Source organism: Perognathus longimembris, chromosome 21 (assembly GCF_023159225.1).
Source record: "Perognathus longimembris pacificus isolate PPM17 chromosome 21, ASM2315922v1, whole genome shotgun sequence".
Lineage (NCBI taxonomy): Eukaryota > Metazoa > Chordata > Mammalia > Rodentia > Heteromyidae > Perognathus > Perognathus longimembris.
In genome coordinates, this window is record NC_063181.1 from 10,276,089 (window position 1) to 10,302,921 (window position 26,833).

Here is a 26,833-nt window from a genome sequence, read left to right on the forward strand (position 1 = left end):
TCAAACCCTACTACTGACAAAGAAACACAGAAAGACTATAAATGATGGAAGAGAGAGTGCCATTCTGTCTCACTCTAGCCAATAGGACCAGAGTAGATACATGGAATTACCATCTATATGCAAGAAAGGAACCCCCCTCTCCCCCATGGAGGCATAGTGTTGGAAAATTTCACTCATTAGGACTAGACAGCCAATCATCTTGTGAGAGGTAGAAATAAACCAGTTTGCATAAAGATGTGTGTGATACAGCCCAGAGTAGACACATGGAATTACCATCTATATGCAAGAAAGGAAATTGAACCCCCCTCTCCCCCATGGAGGCACAGTGTTGGAAAATTTCACTCATTAGGACTAAATAGCCAATCATCTTGTGAGAGGTAGAAATAAACCAGTTTGCATAAAGATGTATGATACAGCCTATTTCCTTTCAAGGCAGGATAGGAAGGAGCTCTGGGCTCATTCTGAATTTGACATAAGACAGATCAAGGGGATGGGTAGGGAGGGGCTAATCAATGATCCCAAAGGGAACAGGAAGCCAGGGTTGGAGGGAGGACCACAAGGCCGTCAATTCAGTCACTAGGGGTGGAGCCTGTCTTGTTCGCTTGTACTGCCAGCACTTATCAAATGCCTATGACTTACTGCAATAACATTCCAAGGGTGCTTATCAATCTTCTGAAGACTGACTGAGCTGGAAAGTATCCCAATTCTGGGGAAACGGGTGAAGTTTCCCCCTGGCAGCCAATTTAGAACAGTGGAAGCAGGCACCATTATTTAGCAAATTGTATGCAAGCACAACTTACAACTCTGAATTTCAGGGTCATTTTTATTTACAAAACAGATGGGACTCTTTTACAAAAATTACAAAATAGGACTCTTAAAAATAGAAATCGCTTCTCCAGCTCTTGGAATCAATCCCCTTGCAAGCGGCCGCGGTCAGGACAGACTCTGAAGGAGCAAGATCTTCTCGTTAATGCAGAACCTGTGCAGCACCACCATCAGATTCTCGCCGCAGCGGGACACCTGGCGCTCCATGGCCAGGCGGAAGTCCTCCTTCACGCCCTTGGTGATGCCCCGGGTGACGGTGTGGTGCCTGCGGTCAGCAACAGGAAAACAGAGGGAGACGGGTTAGCGGCAGCCTCGTGGGCCGGCGTCACCCGGGTAGGAAGAAAGCCTGCCTCACAGCTAGGGATAGTAAGAAACCTGAACCAAATGTAAAAAAGAAAAAGAAAAGGAACAAAAAATAAAATCTGCAAGCAAACACCCATTGCAGCCCCATCTGCTCCGAGAGTCTTAATTAACTAGGGAGACGGCTTACCCGCCTGTACGAGGTGATTTGAAAATGGCCACATGCTTCTTGGAAAGGCTACTTGCTTTAGTGGTGTGTGCTGCGGTTGTCCATCCCTACTGTGGGGGTGCGCTCGCCACCCCGTGACCGAGGGCACGGTGGGTCCCCCTCCTCACTGGCGCCCAGCTAGGCCAGCAGAGCCTGGAGGGGCGGCAGCAGGAAGGAGGGGACCTAGGATGCAACCCACCACCCAGAAGGGCTCCCCCAGGGCCCTGCAGCTAGTGTTCCCCCCCTCCCTGGGCTTCTTTCGGGTTCCTGGGTGAGCGAGCACATCTCTCTCTCTGAATGGCTCCTCTCAGAGGAGCTGCCTCCCCTCCACATTCTCATCTGTCAGAGAAAAAGCAGGGATCTTGGGGATACACTGAGACCAAAAAAAAGGGGGGGGCCCAGATGGGGAGGGAGGACCTGCAAAGTCCTAAGGAAGACCAGATTTGTCCAGAGGCACAGAGGGGAGCTGCTGGTCTGGAAAAGACCAACAGGGGAGCGGCAAAGATTTGTCTAATTGGCCCCTAGTGCTATGCTTGAGGGAAGGAACTGAAACAAAACCCCAGAAGCCAGGGGACAAAAAAAAAAAAACCAAACAGAAACAAAACACAACAACAACAAAAACCTCCAGCAAACTCAACGGGAAGTTGGAGCTACTAGTTGGGAACGTCCAGAGATTTAGACAAACAAGTCACTTCCCCCACTCCCCATAGACCCACTGCCGAACTTCTCTCAGACAAAGGAACAAATGTGACCATTCCATTGTATCCTGGGCCAAGTGAAACGACTACAATCACTCTAAAAATGGGTCTTGGTTTTCTTAGAACATAGCATCATACAAAATAAGTTTACCAGAAATCCTATGATCACAATGTAATAGAAGGCAACAAGTGAGGCTGTGTGAAACTCGTGAAGCTATCAGAGCACCCCCAAAAGGGCCAGGGAGACTTAAAGCACAGAAAGGGGCTACGGGGAAAAGGCAGTTCTTTGTGGACACTTCAAGCATGGCTGGAGCTAAGAGCATCAGTGAGGCCAACGTTCTGAGTCCTGCAGGGAGAAGATGTGGATGGGTTGTTGTCGTCCTGAGAGGCTGCTCTTCTGGGTCCCCGGTCTCTATACTGGACCAAGTGCAAGGTCCTATTCCCCGCAGGCAGCAAGCTAAAGGGAAACCCCTTTCCTGAATACTACTCAGAATAGAATTAAATGTCACACTTGCTGTCATCTCCCCGTCTCCATCTATAAGAACAGCGCAACTCAATTATATTTCCATTAGCGCCTCTACTTCTCTCCTAAGGCCAGCGAAGGCACTGATTACAGTCATCGCCACATGCCGATGTTTCTTTCCGTGACTGAAGGAGCACGTTAGCTCCGTGTAGTCTAGGAGCGTGGGAAGCCACCCCAGTTAGGATAGGATGTTCCCTAAGATGCTGGCATGGGGGACAAAGCTGCCTAATGAAGGATTCGTTTCTTAGGAAGTGTCCTCATTACAAAGTAACGCATGGCTGTAGGAAAGTCTAACGGTTCAAGAACAAGATAGGCTAGCTAATAAACATGGAATGGTTCTAGGCCTAGCAACTATGCACCCCGGAAAGCCAAGGGCTGACAAAAACAGCCTAAGCGGTAGGAGAGAGCCAGGCCATGGCCTATAGAGACTAAAAAAAGAAAATCCCAGTTATTATTATGAAGTCCCCCTCCCCTCCAAATGAAAGGTTACTTCAGCTTCAGTTCCTTAAATATCTACAACCAAAAGTCTTGGGGGTTTGTTTTTCTTTTCCAAGGAGTATCCTAGTTTAGCCCTACATCTCATAGAGTGGTATTAACCTTCCATTTTTGCTGTTTTTCCAGATCCATAATGATTTTTAAATTCAACACAAACACATTGGCAACTTATGGAAAAAAAATAAGGAATGTTACAATATTACACCGGATGGTTTGCCGAGGGGATGCGAAATAAAGTGAAAAAAAGAAAGAAATCAAGCATGGCACAGAGCACTGAGGGAGGAAGCGGAAACCATGGGCGGGACACATGTCGACACACAGCACACTATGAGCAGGTGTTTTGTCCACTTGGTACCTGTCAGCAGTCTGTATGTTGGGCTGAAGCACAGGTAAGAATTCCTGCTGCAGTAACCCCATGGGAGGGCTAGAAGGCCTTTAAAAAACAGCAAACAGCAGCATTCAAACACCCACACCGGCTCAGCCTGCACTGCAAAAACAACACTCCGGAGAAGATACACAGGACTGGAAGCAGACTTACAGAAACTTCAACCTCGACAAGCCCCTGGCCGTAGCGTGGTCTGGGTTGGGGGAGGCGGGGGAGGGGGGAGGGGAGAGGGGCTGGGACAAGCTAAGGAGCCTCATGACACCCAGTGGTGGGCGCCAGTGCCAAGGAGGCCTCCGGGCTCCTGGTTGTGGAGATGCCCTCGGCCCAGTTGGGCTCAGGGAAGAGCCATCTATCTGTCAGGGCAAGCGGGGGTCACGGGATGTGGCAGGATGGCCCTGGGAAGGGAGCCGATTTGAAGGCACGGTCTGAAGCCCAGCCTCCTTGATTCTGCGCTCTTCTCCTGTTCATACCAGCCCCAGACACACACAACTGGTGACTGTGGGAATCCACCTGCGGTGGAACGGAAACCCTCCCCCCAAACTGAAGAGGCCCAGTGGGGGGGTGACAATGCTTTTGGTAAAGAAAGGGAGGAGTCTACAGAGCAATGGAGTAACTGATGGGGGTGGGGTGGGGTGGGGAGAAAAAGTCTGGGGACCCCACAGTGTTGTAGAATTCTGGAATAGAGATTGAGTAAATTAGCTGGTAATTACCTCATTGAGCACCATTGTTTTCTAATTTAATCCGGTCTAGTGCAACTGAGAGACTACATAATATCAGCATCAAAACATTTCTCTATTTTAAAACACATCAGAACAAAATGTCTAGAGAACAAATGAAGAGCTTGCCTCTCCTTCCAGTCAGGCACCAGGTGCCCTGGTGTGTGTACTGTACCTGCTTGCATCCGAGATACCACAACTAGGACGGACTCACAACCTTACCCCAAGGGGAGGAGCTGTACACTGCTCACAACATCTCTGCCACTCATCTGGCGGGACCACCCACAAGGTCTGCAAAGGCTTCAGAGAATTTGTTTGGAACCCAAAGGGAAAAGGAATATAGATAGTTTTATTCAAGAGTCTAATTATACCTCAAGTAGTCAAAGCTCTCTGTCTTATGCAGTTTGATTCTTGTACGGTAGTTTAGGTAGAAGGTATCTGAAATATAGGTTCAAATTCACTTTGAGACCCCCACAGTGAATACCATGCAAACTCCTGAAAGTCAGATCCCTAGGTAGCCATCCCTAGGCCTGCTTCCCAGCCAATAAAACGGCAAGATTCCTAGGGGAAGTTCCAGGAGATTAAGGTATGACTGGCCAAGGTGGGGGGAGCCTGGAATAATCCAAGTACACACCCCTCACCTGTAAATGACCCTATCTTGTATAATCCAGGTTACTAACTCTCCCTTACTTTACATTCTGTGTCCTGGAAATTGAGCCCCTAACACTGCTCAGTTGAAGCAAAACTAGGAAAAAGAAGGCAGGCTCAGGACCATGAAGTCGGTTCAAGGGCAGAGTTTCAATATTCCTTTCTCTCCCACTTCCACACAGTGCAGGACTGGCTCAGTGGTAGGGCAGTGCTCTGCAGGTGTAATCTCCTGACGCTGGAGTACTGCTCTAGGGATGTCATAGAACCCAACAAACCATGTACAACAGAAATCATAAGATCAGAATGTAATCAAAGAAAACTGTGGAGGCTGTGTGACTCGTGAAGCAAGGAGACGAGTGTGGTGTTGTATGGTGACTTGGTAAACTAACAAGGCTGTCTTAAAAGCCTAAAGGGGGGCTGGGGATATAGCCTAGTGGCAAGAGTGCCTGCCTCGGATACACGAGGCCCTAGGTTCGATTCCCCAGCACCACATATACAGAAAAAACGGCCAGAAGCGGCGCTGTGGCTCAAGTGGCAGAGTGCTAGCCTTGAGCGGGAAGAAGCCAGGGACAGTGCTCAGGCCCTGAGTCCAAGCCCCAGGACTGGCCAAAAAAAAAAAAAAGCCTAAAGGGTGGCAGAAAGGGTTTGCCATTATTCTCAGGAATACCTTGAGCTATGCAGCCATTTTTCCCCCCATAGTTTTGACTCTCAGGAGAGTCAACGGTCAAGAAAGATGGGCATGTCCAGTGCCTATTGCCCACACAATCTCATCTTCATGGGGTCTCAAGCTTTTTAAAAATGTACTTTTCTTGCAAATGTTTAGGATACTATTGTTTAGGAATTATCCTAAACTAAGTGTTTAGGACAATATGGTTCACAAGATTCCCAGACCATTCTTGCTAGGGCAGGAGAACACGTGTTTGCTATGCACCTAACTGAGGTCATAGAAAGCCAAGAGGAATATTTCTTCCTTCCCTTCCTCAACATTTCTCAGACTGAAGCACAACAGAGCAAGGTATGGATTTTTGCTATCAGCCACCCAACACTTGCTGCTGTCACAATTGAGGGTACAAAGGAAAAGGTCTTCCAGCCTCAGCGTGACTTTCTTCCCACTTGGGGCTCAGTCTCTTGCAGCAGCTCTAACCCTGACTAACAGACACACCGAATGTGCAGGAAGCAAAGGAGGAAGGATGAAAATAAAACTGTACGTGGCACTAACAGCAGGAAGGCAATATTACCCAAACTACAATGAGGATTGAGGAGAAGCAAGATTCATGAGCTATTTAAAAATCATAAATGGTCACTACCTTGGTATTTTCACCTGGGCCAAGCTTGAACTTCAGGGATCTCAATGGGGCACAGGGGCAGGAGCGGGACTGAGCCCCCCTCCTTCCCTCCACTGTCATCACTGCGGTAGGCTCTGGGGGACCCTGGGCCAGGGACCTCATTTAGTGACGGGGAAGCAGTGGGCAGTGCATAGAGGCCTTCAGATAAGAGTTTACAAATGACATCTGTCATCTTCCTTATGAATCGCCCCGATTCCAGCGTAATTTTAAGCATGCCTACGCTTGTGAAAATCACTTTCTATCCAATCAGAATGTATATACTTGGGCTGTAAATCTTGGGTATGACAAAGTTTCAGGAAGAAACTTGTGGTCTAATGAAAAAGTTTCAAAAGTAATATCCTAATTTAACTTTTTTTTTTTTTTTAAGTTAAAGAAGAGTAACCTGAATCACACTGATCCTTGCAAAGAGGCCAGGTCTGGATTCCTTCCTATTAAATTACCAAGAGGTACAAAAATGGACGAATAGTTCATACAAACACAGGGAAGGTGAGCACTGTGTGGGAGAACAAAAGACCATCTGCTTACTTGATCAGCATTCCTTGATTGGGGAGTAACTCCAGATGAATCTTCCCTCCCTCCGGAGTCCGTAAGTAGGCAAATTCCTCCAGCATATCAATATCTGCAGGCCCGAGTCAGGTCAACCGCACGCACGTGACAGCAAGGAGGCTCCATTTCTCTACACTTGGCCACTACCACCCCACAACTGCAGAGCCAGGGTTTGAGCCCAGGTCTAATGCCACAGAGAGAAGTGCTGGCCCAGGACCCGCCAGGCTGGGCTGGGGACGTGGCTCAGTGGGAGGGCACTTGCAGGGCAAGCAAAAGGTGCTGGGCATTGGGACAATTTATTTATCCTGTGGAGATAACTGAACACATGCTATATAGCAATAATTATTTTTCCTTACTAAGAAGTCATGGGTGGTAGGAGTGCGAGAAGAGTGGTTTGGAATTATAGCTTATGAGTCATAAAAATAAAGTGACTCTGTTACACCCAGTGTGCAAGGACTTCTAGATACGGCATGGGGATGAAGCTTCTGTGAATCTTAAAAATTGGAAGCGAGCTAGGCGCTGGTGGCTCACACCTGTAATCCTAGCTACCCAGGAGGCTAAGATCTGAGGATTATGGTTCAAAGCCAGCCGGAGCAGTAAAGTCCATGAGACTCTCATCTCCAATTAACCACCAGAAAGCCAGAAGTGGCGCTGTGGCTCAAGTGGTAGAGTGCTAGCCTTGAGCTGAAGAGCTCAGGGACAGTGCCCAGCTCCAGAGTTCAAGCCCCACAACAAAAAGAAAAAGAAATTGGATGTGCTATGTTGATGCACACATATACACCTTTATTTTCTGGGAAAAAGGTATGCAACTCAAAAAGTTCAGTCAAACAGAAAAAGATAAAAAATGCTTGCTTTGTGGCACTTGGAAAATGGATATGGAAATGGGTATCTTGCAACTCAAAGTACCGCACTGAGATGAGTAAAGACAGAAAGCCATCCGCACTAAAGCAGAGCCTTCAGCTCCAGGAAGGAACACCATGAACTCCATGAACTCCAACACCGGCTATGATAGAGCAAGTCTGGGCTGGGTACCGACGCATTAGCAGTTATGACAGCCCTGGCCTCGTGGGCCAACAGAACCCAGGGGACAACCTATGCGCCAAGAAAGGCCTCAGGGCACTCTCTTTCCATGGAGGAAGGCCAGGGAACTCAGCTATTCTGGGGTGAAGCAGGGACTGCTTGCTCAAGCCCCTGCAGCCTATTACGTCAGGAATCCTGGGTGTCTTCCTGGAAGTCCATTAGAAACAGAAAATGGAACAGGGGTGTCAAAGACTGATTGCTTGAATTGTTTCCGAAGTCTCATCTGACTTTTTAAGAAGCAACCACCAGAGTTCCTTTTTCATTTTTTTTTTCTTTTTCTTCATGGTAATCAGGTTTGAACTCAGGGCCTCATGCTTACTGAACAGGCTCTCTGCCACTTGAGCCACACATCTAGTTCCCTTTTTCCTTCAGTAACTTTGCTGATAAGGTCTGTGTTTCCACCCAGGCTGGTCCTTCAAACCAATTCTCCTACCTATGCCTCTCATGATTAGATTATGTGCCACTACTTCTGGCTTGCTCCTTAAAAAGAGGCCTGCCTAAGTTTTTACCCAGCTACCCTCCTGAGTAGCTGGGCTTACAGGCATGAACCACCTCTCCTGGACCCATAGCTCTATTTGGAATCATCATACCTTTTTCTTTCCACTCCCAGCAGTAAAATCTAGTATTACTACCCCAGAATGGTTCACTCCATTTCATAAGATGCACTCATCCTACAAAAGTCAGAATCCATTATGCTTGCTCGAACAAGAAAAAGGATACTTGTAACGTAATTGAAAAAGTTCTCGTATTGGAAATTTCCTTGCTGGCAAATCTTACTGATGGCTTTCAGGAAGAGATTCTCTCCGCGTGGCCACTCCTGCTGGAGCAACACGATCACGTGTCCCAGCGCCATGTCGTCTCTGCTGTCTGTGAAGGCTCTAAGCTGCGAATCAAACGTGGCCACGGGCAGGGAGAGATTAGTGTCAACTCAGATACATGCAGGACCACCTCCTAAAATCCATTCCTATGCTACTGCGTGGTACAGTCACGAGAGAAGCGGAAAAAGCACAGAGGAACTGATTCTCCTTATCCGGGCACCTTCTGGCTGGGGGGAAGGGACTACTTCTGGGCTGTACGCAGGGGCTGGCAGGTTTGAACGGGAGCTGGGCATGCGCGCGTGAGCCTGCGGCTGGGAATCGGGGCTGGGGCAAGTTGAGTTATGGACAATGACTTTGGAGATTCCTTCTATGGAATAATTGTGAAGCTAGGTAGGACAAAAACACAAGCAGTGAGCAAAGGCCATTTTGTTTTAGATAAACAACTATGCACAAAAATCACACTCCAAATGATTTCTGTTGCCCCAAGGGGTTCCAGTGAGGTCTGGGAACTACTGTGCCAAGTATCATTACTCCCTAACAGCTAAACCTTCCTTAACCACGAAGCCCCAGGCTCTGACCCACCTGGGCCCAGGACCTCGGGTGCTCTTTCCATCCACACCTCCTAGCCAGCACTGCTGATCCTCACGTCTAAAATGTTCATAAATCCAGCACTCACCCATGAACCTAACAGCACGCGTATTCCCTTCTTCCGCAGCTAACCTATCCAGGGTATTCATACATTCATATTTACTTTATGAATTAAGATATCCATACACTACTTCATAAAATATTTACCGCACACTAGGATAAGCAAGGTTATTTGCACCTTTGTCTCAGAATGATTCATACACAGAGATTTCTCAAGCACTGTCCTACTGTCTTCAAAGCCAGTGCAGTTGTCCCTTACTAGATATTTGTGAATTCCTAGCCCATGTGTCTCTCCCACTACCCCACCCTGCCTTTTACAACTACAAACCCAACAAGTGTTAACAAGGGTCTCCATTCAACTCATTCCAGGAAACCAGGGCATTATGGCAAATAAAACGTTGTCCGTGCTAATCAATATTAAACTCACCTTGAAGCAGGCCAGCAGCAAACGCAGGCAGTAAGGCATGATTGCCTTACTGGTACAGGGTAGGAGCTTCAGATCTGAACCTAGCACGAAGCACAATGTCAAGTTAACATGGGCGGATGTTACGAGGAACAACTCTGAAGATGAAATGTTCAAGACGCTCTCTTCCCCTCAGAAAGGTAAGCAACAGTCATGTGACTATGGATCCATTTCACCCTAATGGTACTTTGTGGAGTCTCTAGATTTCATTTCTCACTCTCCTTTCCTCAACACCATTAAATACTTTTCACCATAGAACATTTCAAATATACAGAAAATTATGGAGGAAATATTATAAACCATGTGCTCTTCACTTGGCTTTATAAAATGCTAACATTTTACTTTACTTTATAAAGATTTTAATGTAAAGGAGCGCAGAATCAGCGGAAGTTTCCTGTGGACCCTTCTGATACCTTCTCTTCCTCCCCCCGAAGCAGCCCCAGTGTTGAATATCATTGGCGAACCCACGCCACCTGAACTCAGAGGAATTCTCCGCATATGTTCAATCTCCTATACTAAATAATGTCACACTGTAGGCATCCTTCTGAAAATCACATTTTTAACTCAATCTTTGAGATTTTGGATTTATCAGTAAAAGTGTGAGTATCTCTAGTTCATTAACTTTCAGGGTTATGTAGTATTTCATTGTTTCCATACTACCACAAATGGTTCATTCACTCTCTTTATGCTAGATATTTAGGTTTCGAATGTTTCACTACTTTAGACAATGCTGAAATAAACACTCCTACTCATAATTTCCTGTGCATTTGTACGAAACAAAACAAAACAACTTTAAGCATGACTTTCAAGCCCACATCTGTCTTTTCCATTATGGTCTGGCTGTGCTCTTTATACCTTAAATCCTTCTCTATCCAGAGGTTTAAAAAAATAAAAGAAATATTACTTTTTTTACATGGAAATACTGTACATTCTTAAAACATAGTTAAAATGTTACATGCTGGGCTGGGAATACGGCCTAGTGGCAAGAGCGCTTGCCTTCTACACATGAAGCTCTCGGTTCGATTCCCCAGCACCACATATATGGAAAACAGCCAGAAGGGGCGCTGTGGCTCAGGTGGCAGAGTGCTAGCCTTGAGCAAAAAGAAGCCAGGGACAGTGCTCAGGCCCTGAGTCCAAGGCCCAGGACTGGCCAAAAAAAAATGTTACATGCTTTCAAACAAAAGGCTTCATGAAATAGTATTTATGCTTTCAACCTGAAATGCAATCATCTAAAAATATTCTACTCTGTTTCATTAGAAAAGTAAATTTCTAGTTGAAACTCATGAACAAAAGACTCAGTTTGGAACAACACAGATCTACAGTACAAAACTAGGAGATGACGTATATGACTGGGAAATGACTAGAAGGGATCAAGGATATTCTTCTCCCTCCCTCTTCTCTTCCTTTCCTTCCTCTCTCCCTCCCCCACTGCCCCTCCCCTCTTCTCCTGGAGGGAGGGAAGCTTGGGAAGAAACATAAGTTTACAGCTGTGAAGAAGTCAGAGCCAAGGAAAGCCTGGAAAGAAGATGAACTCTGTATAAGGCACCGTTTGTTCTGTCCTGCAGATCTGTAGAGCACAAGTTAACTTCTTCCCAGGAAGCGAGCGCGCTTTTCAGCCATGGGTACTAAAGCTGTTTTGACAAAGTAACAGCAAAACTCCTCACCGTACCTTTTCTAAACTTGGGCTTCACTTTTGATGGTTCTTCCTGCGACTTGCCACTGTCCTGAATGGGGAGCACCATGTAGCACATCAGATCCAGAACTTTCTCACAGGTCATCTACACAAGATAAGACCATCAGGCAATACCCAGAGGCTGAAATGAAACCGAACAAATGGAAATACCCCGTGCAAACAACTGGGCAGTGTGTGTACCCGAAGACTGGGGCCCTGACTCCAGACGAAACTATCTGAATGTATGGGATCATCAGTATTTGTTCAGCAGTGAACACAAAGAAAGGAATGGTAAGATTAACTCTATGGACCAGAGGGAAAAAGTCCATACTTTGATGTTTAAACCTAAACTTAAAATTAATCAAGTATTAACTCAACTATCAATGTGCAGGTGCCAAATGGAAAAGCATTTCCAATGTTAAACGCACATACTTGACCTGTTCTCCAACTGTTTACATAAATAAATAATCACCATGGCAAATTATAAAGCATATCGCAGAATCCAAGTTAAAAGTTTTAGGTATTTCAATTGTCATCAGTTTAAGTATACGGAGAGAATCTATACACAGCCTCTTGCACACTTTGAATCATCTTTTGATGACTTACAATACCGAATACAACGGAAGTGCCCTGGGAATACGACAAGAATGTCTGCACATTACAGAAGAAAGTAGAGTTTGTTTGGTAGGCCATAGCTTTGAATGTGTAGAGTATGCACATGTATGAAGGTGTGATCGTAATTCTAACTGAATCCAAATGTTGGCTGTGCATTCACTCTGTGGAAGTCATTGTGGCAGGTGCTTTGAAATCTGAAGATTAACACTGCAGCCCCGCCCCTGTGGCAGGAGAATTCAGCCTCATGACGGAAAGAGTACTTATAAATTTGTTCCTGCAGGGCGTCAGTAGCTCCCACCTGTTACCCTAGCTACTCAGAAAGTTGAGATCTGAGGGTCATGGTTTGAAGCCAGCCCAGGCAGGAAAGGCCAATTAACTCTACTTTGCTATTAACCACCAAAAGAGCCAGAGATGGGAGTTGTGGCTCAAGTGGTTGAGCACCAGACTTAAGTGAAAAAGCTAGGGGAGAGTGCCTAGGCACTGAGTTCAAGCCCTAGAACTGGCACAGTTCTGTCTAGTGTCACAGCCATTTAAATAGAGAAGCTGAGGTATGTGGGCAAGCTCAATGTTGTCAACCCTGTGGGCCACTTACCGATGGCCTCATGTCTCTCAGCACAACCGAAGAACCTGGGTAAAGCACACTCAGTACAATGGACTGAGAAGATTCTGCCCCCCCCCCAAAGTAAACAATGATCCTCCAATAAAATAATCAGAAGAAAAATAATCAGTAGACTTGAACCCCCCTAAAGCCTAATTTTAGGAAAGTTATCCTACAGAGTAGCTAAAGAAAGCAAAAGGAAGACAACATCTTTGTGGTTTTTCACCAATAAATGAGGTACTCAGTCTTGGCGGCCAGGCGCAATGGTTTCCAAGGGTCTTCTGTGAGACAGCGCCCCCTGGTGGTCTGCTGCACCTGGAGGCCTGGCACCAGGCATGATCCGCGAACATACTCACTCTGTACTCCCCCAGGGTCAGGTGACACGTGGCCAGCTGGATAAGGGCCCTTTGGTGCTCTAGGGTCCCTTGTCCTGAGATCTGTGGCTGGGAAAGCGACCCCTGGAGGGCGGCTAAGTGATGCAGGCTGGCTATGGCCTTTTTATATTGACCCTGAGGGAGACACAACAGCAAAGCGAGAAAAATGACAAAGGCACGGCCATGAGGGAAAACAGACAAACCCAAACCCTCGAGTTTATTAAGCAGTCAGCAAGCAACTATAAATAAAGTACTTCTTTTTTTTTTCAATAGAAAACATTTCTTTAATCAAGTACTTCTGAGGGCCCAGAAGAGGGCAAGGATCGAGCGGTAGAATCCAGTTACTGAAGGTCAGAAGTTCTTTAGGAGAGTGCAGCCCAAGCCCAGCCATCCCTGTGGATCCTGGGAAGATTCTCGTGGCTCTAGGACCACGTGGACAAAACATTGGAGATGCTCCATTCTACTTTAAACGATCCGTTTGCATACAATGTACACCCGCCTCCTGAAGACTGTACGCTTGAAATGAAATAAGACAACAGGAGCTCCCTGATAAAGGACATTTGGGAAGGACATTTTGTTTTGTATGAAGAATGGGAGGAGAATCTCATCACACCAGAAGAGCAAAAAAAAATTTTGTCTACCCTCTCCATTCCAGGGCTAAGAAGCTGGAAGGCAGGCGGGCAGGACAGGATTTCACCAAGGCAGAGGGGAACGGAAGGTGTGGCCTTTCCTGTCACAGTTAACACTGTGATGCGACTAGCCCACAGAGGGAACACGGCGTTCCCTGCTGATGAGGGGTTAAATAATGATGCAGTCATGATGCAGAACAGGCAGAGGGACCGAGGCACGCAGTACTCTACCTGGTAGATGATCATGTCGGTAAGGAAGATTCTTAACCACAGCCATGTATCCGTTTTCCATGCCATACAAATTCTTGTGAATTCTGAGTGGGAATCCAAAAGCAAATTCAGCAAAGATATGGAATGCAGAAGCAGAAGACAAAATCCACCGACCTAGCAAGGGAGAACAAACTCCCCAAAGGATGAGTCTTAACTTTAGACTCTCATCGCTAAAACAATGGATCCAGATTTTCAGCGTAGATAGTTAAGTTAGAGCACAGAGCTTGCCATACATAAATAAATACATAGGCAGGATTTTTATTCAGACACCAACATTGACAAGCACATATGTGATGTGCTGAGAACTGTGTTTTCCATGTATTACAACATTTCTCATTTTATTTTATTAACCCATCCATTCACCCATTCATTTATTCATTCATTCACTCAGAGTCAGTGTCACTGTAACCCAGGCTGGCCTTGAACTCAAGATCTTCCTGTCTCAGCTCCCTGAGTGCTGGGATTTATGACATGAGCCCAAACTCACCTGCCATTTATATTATAAACTACTTTTCCTCCCTTAGAAGAAGAAGCTTGACCTCACTTTTTATAACTAAGTGGAAAAACTTTCTTCCAAAATAATCACATACACATTCATAAGTTCTACATACAACAAAGAAACAGACTTAGAAGCGAAGACATGATACATTGTTGATGTGTCAGCAGGGGGCAGAAGGCCAGAGCACAAATGTCCACAGGTTAAAATGAAAGCACTGGGATTCAACTATAGTGAAGAGCCATGATATACCAACGAGGTGGAAGGACCTCAGAGTTGAAATATTAGGAAGATAAACCCATCTCTTCTGTATCTGTACTTCAAAGCACCCAGGCTTTGCATGGCTTTCGAACTGAGTTTCCCAGGCAATGAGATGACACAGATAAAAACTGCAAAAACACATGTAAGGGGGTGTGTGTGTCCTTATACATGCATAGCTTGAGGAAGATGCAAAGCAATGGGAAGGAAGAACAAGATAAGAAACCCCAAAGAAACAGTGATTTATAAATATTAATAAGATTATAAACTCTCTTTCAAACTACCTGGCAAGCCTGACTATAATATACCCACAGAAGATAAGAGGTGAACATTTATTTGAGTATTAACCAAACAGGTATCCTATACAATGTGTGAACTACTGTAATCGATTTCAATAGCTGTAAGAGACTAGACATTTAAAGCCAAGCATAAGTGACTTGTTAATATAATGACTATGTGAGGAAAAAAAAAATCACACAAGCACATTCCTACCTTTGTCAAGAAATTCTAGGGAGTACAGCAACTCCCAGCTCTCTCTGGCCAGCTTAAAACTTTCTAACACTTCAACAGAGTTAGTGAGTTCTGCTTTATTGACCACAATGTGACGATTCTTTCCTTTGGCTGTACATTCTTCATCATCTGAACTCTGCTTGAAGAGTAGGAAGAACATGTTGTCTGTTAAGACACGTTGCATGTGATAAACACAAAAAGGTGGTCAGGAAAAATTGCTAAGTCTCTAACTGTCAAATGAAAATTTCACCAGCGGATCCTCCTGGGCATTTCAGCTTAGATTTGGGATTAGGCAACTCTGACCAGTTTTATAAATAAAGTTTTATTGGCATATCATTACGTCACTTGTTTAAGCATTGTCTATTCATTCATGTTTTTGCACTAAACAGCAGTCAAGACCATCTGGCCTGCAAGGACAGCAAACATTTCCTGGCTATTTATGCAGAAATTAGGCTAACTCCTGAATACATCACCTCACTAAACCTTCTTCTGGAAGGAATGGACCACTATCCTGCTTGTGTTTGCTGCCTGGCTGGGTTAAAGACCATATTTTGCAATAATTCATCTCTAGGAAAACTATAAACACACAGCGTTCCTAATGAAATGTTTAATGATTACCATGGTTTTTTCTCTTCCCTCAGCTAGTTTCCTCTTCTTATGTATGTGTTTATTACGGTCAATTTCTACATCTCCATACACATTTGATACGTCTTCAAGAAGCACCAGGGGAACTTGGCTTGGGGCATTAGGACCTATGAAGGGATGGGGGGAAAACACAAACATCAAAAATACAGCGGAGTAGCCATGTGCTGGTGCTCAGGCCTGTAATCCTAGCTATTCAGGAGGCTGAGATCTGAGGATTCCAGTTCAAATCCAGCCTGGGCAGATAAATCCAAGAGACTCTTATTCCCAATGAACCAGTAAATGGCTGTAAGTGGAAGTCCGGCTCAAAATGAGAGCCAGGCTTTATGCAAAAGAGCTAGGCAAGAGTGACAGACCCTGAGTTCAAGCCCCAGTAATGGCATAAGAGAAGAATACAGGACATCAGTGAGAGGTTTAGTTCAACTGTCACAAGAAAATGAAGCCCATCAAACACATGTCTGGAATGATCTCAACTAGATAAACAAATAAGTAAACGTGTGTATACAGATACACCCAGTCATTTTGCTGTTTTGGTTTGACTTGGGGGTAGTAGGGTCAGGGTCTTACTACATGGTCCAAGCTGGCTAGAACTCAGTATCCTCCTGCCTCAGCCTCCTGTGTACGGGCACAGCAGGTGCACACCACCATACCCCGCCTGCAAATGGTTAATGAAGGTCTCTGTCAGTGCTGAAAACAGGTCATTGTCCCTTCATCGTATGTGCTCTTCCCTATTTGAAAATTTTTTTTTTTAACAATGACCATAATTCATAAAATGACCACAGAAAGTAAGACTATAAAATTACACAAACGTGATGGTGATATACTCCAGATAAAATATAAACATGGAAAAGTCTAAGGCATTACACAGAAATGAAGGGTTTTGTGGGTGACTTCACCCTCTCATTTCTAGCTTTTCAAACTCTCTAGGAGACATATTCATGTTATATGGGTAGATACAAACTATATAAAATATCTGTTTCGTTTAAACCTTTGCCCATTATGTCTTCATAAACCCTACTTTGCTATACCAACTATTTTATTCCCCTCCCAAAATAGCATCGATAAAACATACATATTTAGTCTCCCAGCACCACTGCACCCTTTAATAAGGGAATTTTTAGCAAAAACATTCTTACATTAAAAACTACTGACTTAATCCAGACAAAAGTATCAACTACATGGAGGTCAGGACCAGCCTCAGCTTCTGAGTTTGGAAGTGATGTTAACAGTTGTCACCTCCTTGACCCAGGATTCCCAGGTAACGCAAAACACACGCCAACCTTGGAAGAGCGATGGCTGAATGCTGCTGACATACTGGAACGCATTCTTGAAGAAAACCAACATGGTGGAATAAACCACCTGGTTCTTGTATTTCGCATGGGCCTCACTGTCGAAGTTGTTCATGTATCTGCAGAGGTCTTTCATCCTGTGCAAAATATCACCATAGCTTCTGAAAGAGAAAGGATGAGAAGAACCTTTCAACTCTCTGGGCTTGTCAGCAAAAAGGTTAAAGGACAGCTGTAGCAGATTCTCCTCAGTTGTCAATTATAGGAATGAACATCATTACCGTCTTCCTTTATCCATCTGCCATTCACATCTCGCTCCAACCACATTCAAAATCTTGAACAACCTCTCCCAAGGGTCCACAATCTGGGATGATTTTTCAGTCAGGCCTTCTATTACGTACTTCTGAGAGCTACGTTTGCTCGGTGACATTAAGTCAGATGTATCTTGAGCACCTGAGGGGAAGGAAGTAACCCACAGCTAAGAACACGACTTTTTAAAACATCAGACTCGGGCTGGGAATATGGCCTAGTGGCAAGAGTGTTTGCCTGGTATACATGAAGCCCTGGGTTCGATTCCCCAGCGCCACATATAGAAAACGGCCAGAGGTGGCGCTGTTGCTCAAGTGGCAGAGTGCTTGAGCAAAAAAGCCACGGGCAGTGCTTAGGCCCTGAGTCCATGGCCCAGGACTGGCAAAAAAAAAAAAAACACAAAAAACCTCAGACTCATTGTTCAAAAGCAACGAGGACAGAGCAGCAACACAGCACAGTCACACACGGCACACGAAGCCCTGCTGGCTGCTCCCATCACACGAGTCCCACGAGATCTGGACGCAGCTTACACGTCCTTCGGCCTCCTGAACACAGATGCACAAAAGGCAAAAGGAAAGGAAATGGCAGAAGAGAAAGAACACCCAGGAAAATCCAGTGAAGGCTTCGAAGAAGTTGCTGCAAGCTCAACAAGCGCATACAAAGCTTGAGAGCGTGGAGTGACCCCAGAGGGTCTCACTGACAAGAGTCAAGTTCCCTTCTGCTTCCCACAGAACCTAGGATGACAAAAATAAGCCAAGCTAACTATGCCACCACGCTCAAGGTGAGAATGGGACAGAAGAGTCTCCCTGTTTTTTTTACAAAGCTGCAGGACACCGCACCTACCTTGAAGCTGGCTTTCTACCTGAGGGGACCTGGTGACATAGTTGATATAAAACTCAGCTGCTTTGTTCAAGTATTTATATAATAAATTGGCAGGCAATCGGACATCATGGTTGTTAATTATTAGAGGAAGGACATCACAAACTGTTCGAGGAGAAAAACAAACAGAAAATAAAAAAACACATTCAATAAAAATTAGAAAACAAACTTCATTTAGAGTTCACTTCATGGAGCATCGAAGACATAGAGAGGGAGAGTCTCTTATGGGACATTTATATAAAAAATAACTACGTGCAGAGACATAGCTGGAAGGAGGCAGCCAGGGACACAAAGTACTTGGAACTGTGGACAAAGATTGCTACTGAGCTCTCCACAGAGCCTACTATACTTCAGTTAATTCATTTGCGACCACTTTTATATCACTCAGTGTGTTTACTTATAGATGTCTAGGCACATTCTACTTATCACGAAGGAGGGAAACTATGCAACCTTTGTTTCTCTGGGCCTGGTTTACTTAATATGGTATTTTCCAAGCCTTTCCATTTCCTTTTGAATAGTACAGTATCATTCTTGCTAATAGATGAGAACAATTCCATTGTGTATCTATACACTACATTGTCTTAATCCATTCGTCCACTGAGGGGCACGTGGGCTGACTGTGTATCTTGGCTATGGTGAACGGTGCTCTCAAATGTGGACCATCACAGAATGTTCCGAGGCTAGGCTGGGATGCCGGGGCACCAGCAGGAGAGGGGAGGGCTAAGAAAGAGGGTGCATGAGGACAGATGTAGAATGTAGTTTATTTCTATGTGTGAAAACTGAACCACGACATCTGCGGAGATTGTTTTAAGAAGAAAGGGGAGGGGAGAAAGTGACAGAAGGGTTGACGTTGACCCTGATGCCCTCTGCCTACATGTGTGGAAACGTCACAGTGAACTCCCTCTTGTGCAGTCTAAGGGATGTGCATAAAAAAGCTCAGAGCTATCAGGTATTACCTAATACAAGTTTAGAAGTCGTTGAAAATGCTTTCGGGTATTAAAGGATGAACAGGGTTGTAAATTCCTTAATACACAAATGACCTTATCCCCGAAATGGACATGTACCCATCCCCCAAACTTCCCTCACCACGAGTTAACATAAAGGCTGGGAATATGGCTTAGTGGTAAAGTGCTTGCCTAGCACGCATGAAGCCCAGGGTTCAATTCCTCAGCACCATCTAAACAGACAAAGCCAGAAGTGGTGCTGTGGGCTCAAGAAGTAGAGTGCTAGCCTTGAGCAAAAAGAAGCCTTAGGGACAGTGCCCAGGCCCTGAGTTCAAGCCCAGGACTGCCAAAAAAAAAAAAAATTAAAAAAAGAGTTAATATAAAGTACAGCTTTTCTTACCAAACAGTTTCCTAAAGCAGTTCACAGGAGACTCTTGTTCTTCAATAGTTTCTGCTTCTAACAGCGCCTCCCCAAGGCCAACCTGTTTCAAGATAAAGTTAACTATTTAATGTGTGCTTTCTGGGACTTAGAATCTCATGAAGAAACATAACGACAAGGGGGGGTTCTCTTCCTTAGCTCAGTTACAGTTCTCTAACAAACAATGTCACTGTAGAGGACTGAAAATGTAAGAACAGCATAGCAGTACTTCCCCTACGGCCAGGTTCACCTGACCACTGGACCACACTGGTCTTATTCTCTGAACTTATAAAATTAAAGGGCTAATGAGATGTTTCCAGCAACACCAGGGGGGCACTGGAACCAGTCAGGATAATATCAATGGCGAACTTTTCCAAGAAGGGCGGAAATCGACTTTATCTTCTACATCAAGAGATCCCAGCAGGCAGTCTGAGCAAGGACAAATCATCTGAGTTTCATCACTGACACGAAAGCACAGCAGGAAAGGCCTTATGAAAGCCCACTACAATGCTTGTATCATCTTGCTTGTAATCTTACATGGAGCTAGGCCATAGGGTGAAACAACGTACAAGATTCAGCTGTACAGGCTGGGAATATGGCCTAGTGGTAAAGTGCTTGCCTCATATACATGAAGCCCTGGGTTCAATTCCTCAGCACCACATATATAGAAAATGGCCAGAAGTGGCGCTATGGCTCAAGAGGTAGAGTGCTAGCCTTGAGCAAAAAGAAGCCAGGGACAGTGCTCAGGCCCTGAGTCCACGCCCCAGGAATGGCAACAAAAACAAAACAAATAAAGATTCAGCTGCACAAAGGTTAAAAGTCACTGTGATCAGGCATTGGTGGCTCACATCTGTAATCTTACTCAGGAGGCTGAGATATGAGAATCACTGTTCAAAGCCAGGCCAGGCAGAAAAGTCTGTGAAATTCTTATCTCCAACTAACCATTGGAAAAAAAAAGCTGGAAGTGAGGTCATGGCTCAAGTGGTAGAGAATTAGCCGTGAGTAAAAAGAAGGCAAGCAAGAGCACGGGCTCCTGAGTTCAAGCCCCAACACCAAAAAATAAACTAAATCAATCATTATTCTGGTTTGAATAGTGCTCCCTCCCCCCTCGACACTGTGTCTACTCAGAACCTCAGAACATGACCTCACAGTGCCACTTTGTGGGGCTATGGCCTGACAAATGCATCGTCACGGGAACGCATCATCAGAGGGCCCTTTTCACAAATGAAGGCAGGTAGGTTGTCACCAGATGGCATGATCTTGTTGGGCCACAGACATATGTGCAGCCTAATACTGACCAAAGTGCCATTATGAGACACGTGACTATCTTACCTTTGAAGTAAGTCGTGTCTTGTCAGCCACGCTAGTGTGTTTGCCTGTAATCCCAGCTACCCGGGATGCTGAAGGAGGAGGATATTAAGTGTGAGTGGTTCAGCAGGTAAGAGTACTGCCTAGTGTATGGAAGGTCTTGGGTTCAATCAGCATAAAGGATGAGAGACGGGATGGGGAGTCTGCAGATATAATGAGTTAAGATGAGGTCACACTGGATTGGGTTAGGCCTGAAACCCAACCACTAGGAAAGACATAGAAAAGGGGGAAAAGCCCATAAGACAACAGAGGCAGAGAACCAGAGCGATGCAGTTGCTAGTCCAGGAAGACAGAAGAAAAGGAGGGAACAAGGCCCGGCCGCCCCCTTTGCCTTTGAACTTCGAGCTTCCAGACCTGTGTGGGAATTTCTGGTGCTTCAAGCCATCCTATTTCTACTACTTTGGAATGGTAGACATATAGGAAAACTCACAGAAGGAAGTAGGCAATGGTTAAATGGGGCTATCAGCTACACAAGTGGCTGGGGGGTGGAGAGAGTTTAAATGAAAATGGAAAGTATGAACTGTTGGAACCCTGAATACCACTGGCCAGAACTAGCTATTAGACACTTGGGACTCCATTTCATTAGGGGATTCCTAGCACTTACTAATACCCGCCAGTGGTACTACATTATTTTCCAGATGTAAGCAAGTGGAAAGAAGAGAGGGAAGTGTTTAGGCTCCATAGAGACCGGCACACAAATAGCACATCTGTTAGAGCCATACTAAAACTTCAGATCTCGCTTAAACTCAAGCACATTTTCAAACATATTGGGGGAAAAAATAACACCTTACTGTATAGAATGCAAAGAAATCCTATAGTTTGGTCATATTTTTTTTTCTTGGTGCCAGTACTGGCGCTTGAACCTAGAGCATTTTTCCTCCAGGCTGCATGGTGCTCTACAACTTTAGCCACAAGTTCACTTTTGACTTTTGGGTGATTAATTGGAGAGAGAAGACTCATGCCCTTTGCCAGGCTAGCTTCACATGAGGCTCCTCAGATCTCAGCTGCCCCAGTGGTCAGGATGACAGGAGTGATCCACCAATGCTCGTCGCTCGTCTGGTGATTACGTCTTCATACTGAAAAAGCTTCTGCTGGAAACATGTACCTAATGTTTTGGGGTTCCTTTTTGTTGCCAGTCCTGGGGCCTATGCACTGTCCCTGGCTTGTTTTTGCTCATGGCTTAGTACTCTACCACTTGAGCCACAGTGCCACTTCTGGTTTGTTCTGTTTATGTGGTGCTGAGGAATCGAACCCAGGGCTTCACGCACACTAGGCAAGCACTCTACCACTCGGCCACATTCCCAGCTCCTGTACCTAATGTTTGATGGCAGTGATTCACAACACTGGCCTCTTAGCTGTCCTGACAAAGAAACCTCTTGACTGAGGTCTTACCTACAGTCAGAGAATCTCTGCTTTGGGAGAAGAAGAACTACAACTCCTCAGTGGGTTGATCACCAGCTTCATTTCCTCTTAAGGAAAAGGGAAGACTCGCTCTTACCCCATGTTGCACCACCGTTTCGGGGAAGCGCCTCAAGAGTAGGAGCAGCATCTCTGATCTTTCCAGTGTGTTGAAGCATTGTTCTGTGACCTTCAGGAGCATCTCACACTGGACCCGACCCGGAAGAGTTTCAAACAAACCTAGACACAACACATTTCACTTTTAATAGGTGGTTCAAGAAAAAAAAAAAAAAGTGACCCGGAAGTGTTAAGGATGGCATTTCCCCCACAAATGGATCGATTAACGGGCACCATGACCAGAGTGGGAATCCACCAACAGAACCTGGAGGGCTTTTGAATCCCAGAGTGCTTGGAGCAAGATGTTTGCTGGGTAATCATGAAACATTCGGAGGCCTTACTAGATCCAGAAGACAAGAACAATGGGTGTGAGCTTACCCAATGCATGCCACACATGGTGGGAAAAACATGAGCTGTTTAGAGCTGAAATGACCCAAACCACCCACTTTCTATTTGACCTTGGACTTGGAATCTTTGATCAGCTGCAGCAACTGGCACAGTAGTTTAAAGAAAAAGGCCACAGATTATGCTTTGTAGAGACCTGGGTAGATGTTTTCCAATTACTCTAACATGGGACACAAAATATATTCAATTATTTGGACTCATTGACAGAGTCAGACTTTAAGGAGCTTGGGGGCGGGGGGGGGGGGGTTCTAAGCAGATGCTACGGGACCACATGGCATTATTACAGACTTTAGTAGCCAAGCATAAACACATATAAAATACCAACAGCACAGGTATAACTTCTTTGCTACATGTCTGTCTATGATGTGGAACTCAGGAAAGGGCATTTTATACACTGGTCAAAGATATTGCTCCATATTTGCCAAGTTGTTTTTGTTTTTGAGACAGGGTCTCCCTATGTAACCACGGGCTGGCCTTATACCCAAAAGCATCCTGCATGCAGCGTTGATAAGGCCTGCACCACCCTGCCCAGTGCTACTTCATACTTACTCCTTAAAAACTGGGTTTGTTTATCCTGCGAATCATTCCTTAATGCTGATGTAATAATGCTGATTTCTCTCCACACCACTGGCTGGTCTGGGAAATTCACGAACCTATTTTTTAAATGGATGCATTGAATGTAAAGGTCAGATTCTTCACCGTATTCAAAAGATAAGGCAAGAATATCAGTATTAGTAAAAACCATTTTTTTCTTTAAGTAAATGCTTAGCTATGTCAAAACAAATTAAAAATACAAACTAGTTTAGAAAAAGGAATATCATGAAAGTCTTCAGAAGTTTATTTTAAAGCGATAGACATGCAACCCAATAAATAAAGAGAGCCTAAAAGTCAACAAGAGTGAAACCATCCAAAAGAAAGAATGGGCAAGGCAAATCAGAGAATACAAGCAGCTGAAACTGGACTTAGCCTTATTAGTACTATGAGTAGCACAAGTTTAAAAAACAAAATAGTGCATCTTTTTTATTATCACATTGACAAAAATGAAAAAGACTGATAAGCAAGGCACAGTTACACAAGCCTGTAGTTCCAGCTACACAGGAGACTAAGGCAGAAGGATGGGTTTGGTAGACAAGTTCAAGGACAGCCTAGACAACATAGTGAGACTGTTTCAAAGAGGAAAGGAGGAGAGAGAAAGAAAAAGAAATAGAAATCCATAATACTCAATGTTGGCAGAATATTGGGAACTCTTACATACCAATCATGGAAAAAAAATTAGGATAGACCTTTCGGGAAAGTAGTGGATCAAAGTTAAAATGTCCATGACCTTTATAATAATAATAAAATATATAATATTTTATATATTAGTATATTATTTCATATAATATTATTTATGTGCTACTATATAATATCTTATGGTACTTTATATATTATGCTATCTTAGATAATAACATGATAAATAAATACATTTTTTAGGATCCACTTCCACAGGAAAGCACCAACCATAACTATAAAACTGCTTGCCGAAATTCTGAATATTATTTCGCATGACTGGAAAATAGATGTCCGCCCACAAAAACGAAAAGAAAGAAAAATGAGTCTACAATACCAGACAGGCAAAGAAGAGAAAGAACAAAGTGGAGCTTTCGCACTGCCGTGGATGGAAAGGGGGTCGGGCCTGGGTGGAGGAGCAAGGCTGCGGCCTCTCCCTGCGCCCCGAACCCGTGCCCGGGCATCAGGGACGGATGGATACCCGGGCACCCACGGGCGCCGGGCTGGGTTGTTTGTTTTCAGTGCGTGCGTGTGTGTGCGCGCGCGTGCGTGCGTGTGTGCGTGTGTGTGTGTAGGTTAGTGCGCGGGCACTCACATGTCGTAGAGCAGCCTCCCGGCCGTGGCGGTGCGCTCAGCGTTGCGCTCGATGGTGTACATCTCATACTGCAACGACACCGAGGCGCGGGGCGCGGGTTACCACCAACCCCAGCCCCCGCCCCCTCGGTGCCTCGCCGGTCCCCGGCCATCGCGGACTCCCTCCCCGCGGGCCAGGCCAGGCCAGGGCCCGGCTGCTGCAAAGCATCGCCCGGGGGACGCGGGCGTGGGGTCCGACCTTCCCCCCGCCCCCCCCTCCCGGCTCCAGCCGCCCAGCCCCGGGAGTGCGGGGCGGTCCCCGCACGGCGCGCCGCTCCCACCGCCGCGCCGGGGCCCGACCTCACCTGGATGTTGAAGTCAGCCGGGTAGAGGCTGCGGGCCGTGATCAGCCACGCCTTGGCGGCCCAAAGGTCCTGCGGCACCAGCTCCCGGGCTCGCTGCACCAGGAACTCGCAATCCCCCTGGGCCGACATGACCCCGGAGCCCGCGGTACCCCCCGCGCCCGCCCCCGGCAGCCAGACCTTCCGGCCCCGAGGAGAACTCAGGCCCCGGGCCGCCGCCGCGGGAGGCGACTGCGCATGCCCGGAGGAGCGCGGGCTGAGCGCGCGCACCGGACTCCAGGGTTCTCCGGGCTTTGCGAACGACCGCCTCCGGGTGCCCGTCCGTTTCCTTCCAGAACAGTGAGCTTCTGAGACGCCGTCTTCCTATTGGTCCTCCGGGATCGCCCCCAAAACACGGAGAAGTGGATTCACGTTCCTGCGGGCCGCGGCGGACGCTGCCTTCAACCGGGAGCATGCGCAGGAGCCCTCTGAGCGGCCGCGAGCAGTCTTTGGAGGGGGAGACCTGCGGACTTGAGGGTTAGGGGGGGCGGGGTGCACAACCCCTCCGTGTCCCGCCAGGCCTGGTACCTGGAGCGGAACTGGGAAGAAATTGGACAGTAAACCTCGAGGGAGAGCAATCAGAATGCCCTCCCCCACCCCCGGCATCAAAGTGCTGCTTTTCATAATCCTGCAGCCTTGGCTTGCAGGGTTGTTTCACCTTGATTCACTGATTTCTCCAGCAAGTCTCCAAGAGTTAACCATTTGCAAAGGGCTCGTCTGGATGCTGGGGAGACATAAAAATGGAAACAAATCATCTCACCAGCAATGTCTTTTTTTTAAAAAAAATCTAATATTCTGGATGCACAGCCAATGGAAAAATAGCTAATTCATCTCCTCCAGCATCACTGATTCCAGAATCCATGTCCCTTTCACTCCAGAGTTCCCTTTGAAAGAAAGAAAAAAGTCCCTCCCTTCCCCTCTGAAGAGAACGCAGTACTCATTCGCTAAATAGAAGAAATGTTCCAAAAATGTTCCAAAAAGTAAATACTGAATAGATTTTTCAAACAGATACGACACAAAGAAACGGGGGAAATCCTCTTGTTTCCATTTCCAGGAGTTCGGAGGCACAGTAGTATTGTGACTTTGTGTTCCTCCCCTGTGAGTATCCTCTTTTGGTCTCACTGTATGTGAATGCCCAGAGTCCTGTACAATTTATCATGGCCCAATGTATTTTAGATCTAGCTTCCACATGAGAGAGAAAACATGTGATGTTTGTTTCTCTGAGCTTCATTTACCTCACTTAACATGATTTGTTCTAGGTCTGCCTATTTCCCTGCAAATAATATAACATTGTTCTTTCTAATGGCTGTGTAAAAATTCCATTGTGTATAGGTACCATATTTTTTTGATCCACTCATCTGGGCTGTTTCCATAACGTGGCTATTGTAAATAGTGTAGCAATGAATATGGATATACAAGTGTCTTTACTGTATCCTGGCTGTGATGTTCTGGGTAGATGCCCAGGAGTGGTAGGGCTAGGTTGTAGGGAAGGTCTCTATTTAATTTTTTTGAGGAACCTCCAGACTGCTGTCCAGAGTGGTTGTAGAAAACAACTGATTCTTGAAAGAACAACTCCAAGCCCCGCCCCCATACCTGACTGACCGCTGAGAGACAACATGAATTCATTCGTGAGGGTGAACCTCCATGTCATAACTGCTTTCCACTAGACTCTGCCTTTTAAAGGTTCCACCACTTTTTAGCTG

General features: G+C 45.8%; 1 protein-coding gene across 8 annotated transcripts; it reads right to left on the reverse strand.

Moving 5' to 3' along the window:
* Nucleotides 1–805: 805 nt before the first annotated feature.
* Nucleotides 806–25,328, reverse strand: Ints10 (integrator complex subunit 10). Of its 8 annotated transcripts, none has more exons than XM_048330474.1 (19): nucleotides 25,095–25,328; nucleotides 24,752–24,819; nucleotides 23,437–23,540; nucleotides 22,466–22,605; nucleotides 19,582–19,663; nucleotides 18,202–18,342; nucleotides 17,331–17,502; nucleotides 17,044–17,213; nucleotides 15,740–15,873; nucleotides 15,104–15,257; nucleotides 13,819–13,901; nucleotides 12,941–13,093; nucleotides 11,369–11,477; nucleotides 9,664–9,743; nucleotides 8,491–8,653; nucleotides 6,670–6,763; nucleotides 4,373–4,450; nucleotides 3,405–3,482; nucleotides 806–1,090 (listed from the first exon to the last, which is right to left on the reverse strand). In XM_048330474.1, exons 1-19 carry the CDS (start codon nucleotides 25,221–25,223, stop codon nucleotides 934–936), a joined length of 2,289 nt encoding a protein of 762 aa, XP_048186431.1. In that variant the 5' UTR covers nucleotides 25,224–25,328; the 3' UTR covers nucleotides 806–933. The 8 variants fall into 8 exon arrangements, with proteins under 8 accessions (XP_048186431.1, XP_048186433.1, XP_048186428.1 ...); XM_048330476.1 differs by having other exon boundaries at nucleotides 15,104–15,260; XM_048330471.1 differs by lacking the exon at nucleotides 3,405–3,482.
* Nucleotides 25,329–26,833: the final 1,505 nt, after the last annotated feature.